General features: G+C 35.3%; 1 protein-coding gene across 1 annotated transcript; it reads right to left on the reverse strand.

The window, feature by feature from the left end:
- Positions 1–1,840: 1,840 nt before the first annotated feature.
- Positions 1,841–3,961, reverse strand: LOC147497353 (uncharacterized). The gene is made up of 2 exons (XM_086562851.1): positions 3,104–3,961; positions 1,841–2,056 (listed from the first exon to the last, which is right to left on the reverse strand). Exons 1-2 carry the CDS (start codon positions 3,959–3,961, stop codon positions 1,841–1,843), a joined length of 1,074 nt encoding a protein of 357 aa, XP_086418977.1.
- Between the last annotated feature and the right edge of the window lie 681 nt (positions 3,962–4,642).

Raw genomic sequence — 4,642 nt, forward strand, 5'->3', positions numbered from 1 at the left:
ACAGTCAAATGAGAACCGGTTTTGCGGAGCTATGCCCTGCTATTCCAAAAAACATATACGCAGGCTCTTTGCTTAGTCAGTGCACCATCTTTTCCTATTAAACAATGTTAAAAAAGAACATCAGTGTCTAAAATATCAAAAATATAATAGTCATTAGTTTTAGAAAATACCTTTAGTGATAAAACCTTCAGATGGAATTGAACACTTCTTTATAGACAATGTTCTGTGTGTGTCCTTCAGGCTCGTTCCCATTCCTTTTGATCAAAAACTTCAGTCCCTCTCGTGATGTTGTTCTTGAAACTGCAACATATAACTGTCCATGCGTGAAAACTGGTGTTGGCAAATATATTCCAACTTTTTTGAAAGTTTGTCCTTGGCTTTTGTTTATGGTCATAGCAAAACAACTTTTACAGGGAATTGCTTCCTTCTGAATACAAACGGCCATTTCGTATCGCTTGGTGACAATACTATTCTTGGAATGAAAACTGGATCTCCTACTTTGTTCCCTGTAATAATATTTGCATATATCACTTTCGAAGCCAATTTTGTGACGATCATCCTAGTTCCATTGCATAGTCCTTGACTCTGATTAATGTTTCTCATTAACATAATAGGAACACCAACTTTTAAATCCAGTTTGTGGTTTGGTATGCCGGAAAATTCTAGAGTGTTTAAGAATTCTGTCGGGTATAGAACATCTTGTTCAGCATGTTTACCTTCAATTGGACTTAGTGAGTCTGCTCTTAAGTATGTCTTCAGTTCTGTCGGGAGTTCTGAAATTATTGAAGAGTTAATTTCATCAACCGTTTCGTTCCTCGGGGCTAGAATGCTTCTTTCTTTAAGATACTGAACATCTTTATATTTGTTGACCAAATCCGGATATATGAATGACACAATATCTTCTACTGGGTCATCACTCTCAAGAATAAGCAAGTCTTCAGGAATTTTGATCCAAGTTGATTCCACTTCATCACTCAATCTAGAAGCAGACAGATTTCCATCTCCAAGGTCTAAAACCCATTTGCTAAACTCTTCAATAGAGCTTGTTGTAGCTGAGTCCATATTTCCAATGTTCAGTCGCATGTTCTCAGTTAAGTGAAAAACTTTGCAGTTTTTCCATAATTTTGACTTGTTGATAGAAGCATCAACAACATCAGTTCTTGTGCCCCTTGGAATGACTGGCAATATATGTCTGAAATCTCCACCCATCAGGAATGTTTTACCACCAAAATCTTTGCCTTGTGGTTTCAAAAGATCCTCAAGTGTATGGTTTACAGCCTCAAATCCATGTATGTGAGTCATTGGTGCTTCATCCCACACTATTAGATCAGCCCGCCTGATAAGGTTGTGTAATAATGTCTCATGAGAGATGTCACAATTGGTGTTTTCACTGGTCGGAATAACAATCTTAAACCTAGAGTGAGCTGTCCTTCCACCTGGAAGTAGAAGTGCAGCTATCCCAGACGATGCAACAGCAAGAACAATTTTTCCTTCAGACCGAAGTTTAGAAATTATTGTTTTGTAAAGATATGTTTTACCAATTCCTCCGCATCCGTATACAAAAAAAAACACCTCCTGATTGAGACTGAACTGCATCAGTAATAGAGTTGAATACCTCACGCTGCTTAGTATTCATTCCGTTCTGAAGAATCTCGTATTCGTTTTGCAACTCCTTGCAGTTGTAGTTTAATTCTTCAGCAATCAATCTGTTTTCTGTGGAGATCCTTGAAGACATATCAAATTTTGGGAAATCAAGAATGTTTGTGAGAGATAATCCTTTTTCAGCCATAATTTGTTCAATTTAATAGAGAGTCTCATTTCTAATCTGGTCTTCAGTTAGTTAGAGCTTCTCATTATTGTTTTTCTTTCTGTATCGAAACAAAATATCATCTCCGAGGTGCTTTTGATGTTTCTCAAAAAGTTTATCAAGATAAGTCACCCCACAAAACAGTATCAAAGTGACGAACAATTGTCTTAAAGATTTTGGAAGTTGCCAATGGCTTGCTTCCTCCATAGCATCATCCCATTCGCTGTCGTCCTCTAGTAGTCCATGCTCCTTGATATAAGAATTTAACAAAATGATACATTAGAATTTGAATATACAAAATATAAATTAGTCGGTAATTTCAATTTTTTATTTTGATACAGTGAATATCTTTGATAGTAATTTTTTGGCTAATTATTACCTTGATAAACTTGGTTTTTTAATTTTCAGGTAATCCAGCCTATTTATGAACTGTAGTTTTTCTTGGACGAATATGGTAAGTGAATGCCTCTTTATCTTTGCTAGGGCAATCCTATAAAAACTATATATTTGATACTTGATGGTTACTTTTTCCAGTTTTTGAACCTTGAATGTCTCAAACGGCAAGATGTCGTCATCAAGTTAGAAATTGTTAGGTTTGTATCTATCCCATAAAGTGAACTTTAGCTATCATAAAATCATTTATTTCTGGACTCGATAATAGAAATGAAAGCTTATCTTAGTGTGATATGAACGTAGGCTCTATGCATGACTTTCCTTTAAGTGATGCTAATAAGGGGTGTCGTAGTTCTTGGAGGCCTATGCTCCAGGGCTCCCTGAAGAGCTATAAGCTGTTGAACTAACTTTTCATATCCATTATTTCGCAGGAATTAACAATCCCATTCTTTTGTATCTATGCCCTAGTGCCTATAAAGATAACTATTCATCATTGATCTTAATCATGCCCCCTTTTTATGTTATGTTATTTAGAAATTGATATTCTCTATTTAATTCTCCATACAATCATATGGTGATGATATGGACTCCTAGTACTTAACCTTCATTCGTTATAGCTTCAGTGCAGTGTAGGAGTAGAAGTCAGTATTAATTTTATTTTAAAAATCTGGAATATCATAAAAGCTTCCCAAGCTGCAGTGAAAGCATGTGGATGAACATTGCTAAAAGACTAAAATTACTACTGTCAGTCCAGTGTAGGAGTAGAAGTCAATATTAGGTCTATTTTAATGCATTTACAACATATTTATCCAGTCCTTATTGTTTTTAACTTATAGATTATGTACAACATATTTATGTTAGAAACCAATATAAACTAAAGATAAAATGTCATTAAAAACATACCTGACATGCAGCTTTGAAAGTTGGATAAACTTTTCCATTAACAGTTCGAATATCCTCATAATTCAAAGGGCCTTTGACAATATTCAGCAATAGCCTCAAATAGAATCTCTCTCCTGATGTGGGATGTGCGTAGTACACACGTCCAACTTTCTTCCCTTTTTTCCTTGGCTTCCACTTCCTTTCTTTTTTATTCCATACAAATTTAGTAGGAAAATCAACATACGTAAGATTCCTGGCTAATTCTGGATACTCAACATTTGCCGTAAACCACTCCGTGAACTTTGTTTTTGATGCATTTTTCCGATTTATTACATCTTTTGGATAATCTCTTTCACTATAATAAACTAAATGCTGACCTTCAAGATGGAATGGTAACCTTTCAACGCCTGGATTTCTGTATTGAATATCAAATTTCAATAGTCTCCAAACCGCTTTCGAAGCAGATAAGAAACGACAGTCTAAGAAATTTTCTACTTCATCAGCATCCTTTACTATTTGATGATTACTGTCGTTGTCTGTAACCAAGTTTTCAACAATAATTGCAATAGCTTTGTCCCTTCCCTTGTTAATGTATTTGAAAAGGTACTTGATTGATCTGGCCTTATTGCAGTGTTCGACATTAATATGAGCTTGGTACTTTACTATCAAATCTACATTGTGTGGAACAACCCATCTGTTATCAAGTTCTATTTTCTTTTTCATTGCCTTCCGATTGTTATTCCGCCTCCTGTAAATTGTGAATTCATTGTCATCAATAGTTTTCTCTACACTAAAAGGTTTTGGATAGAACTTAGTACACTTCTTCTCTTCCATGCAAGGGGAAGCTGGGTTTTCATCACCACACGGTCCGTGAATCATGAATTCTACAACTGATTCATATGCAATTTTGTCCTCAATTGGGTGGGGTAACTTCGGTAGATATGAGCTTATTGATTTGAGAAGGAGTAGTAGTAGGCTCAAGCGTTGTCCAAAAAGAGTAAAATGTGAGCATGTGGTAAACCTCTCTTCTGGAATTCAATAGTGTATAATGCTGCAAAACATTAATAAAATTGTATCCAAGTAAAATGAGTATTATTTTGTTAAGTATAAATTTAATTATTAAAAAAAAAAAGTAAATCTAGGATACCTGCCCAAGCTTTTCCAAATCGTTTGCACTGTAAGTCTGTCATCAGTTCATGCAATTTAATCTCAAAAACTCTTGCAACAATATCAGGAAAATCATCAGGTTTATAACCAGGAGCTATCATGTCTATACATCTTTGAATTTTAGGCCATTTGGGGTTGCAAGTAAAAGTAATGAAAAGATCTGGTGCACCAGTGTGTTTGCATATTGCAATGGCATCTTGATAGTTTTGTACCATATAACGGGGTCCACCTGTGAAAGATGAAGGAAGAACTAATCGTTTCCCTACACAACCAGGCTTCGCGTCACCAGCAACAACAACATATACTAATCCTTGATACAATTCTGCACGAATTGTTTGTTGATTATTTTGAACCCATTCCATTCAACTTTGTTCAGTAGCTGTATAAGAATCT

The sequence above is a fragment of the Coptis chinensis genome, chromosome 5 (genome assembly GCF_015680905.1).
Source record: "Coptis chinensis isolate HL-2020 chromosome 5, ASM1568090v1, whole genome shotgun sequence".
Taxonomy (NCBI): domain Eukaryota; kingdom Viridiplantae; phylum Streptophyta; class Magnoliopsida; order Ranunculales; family Ranunculaceae; genus Coptis; species Coptis chinensis.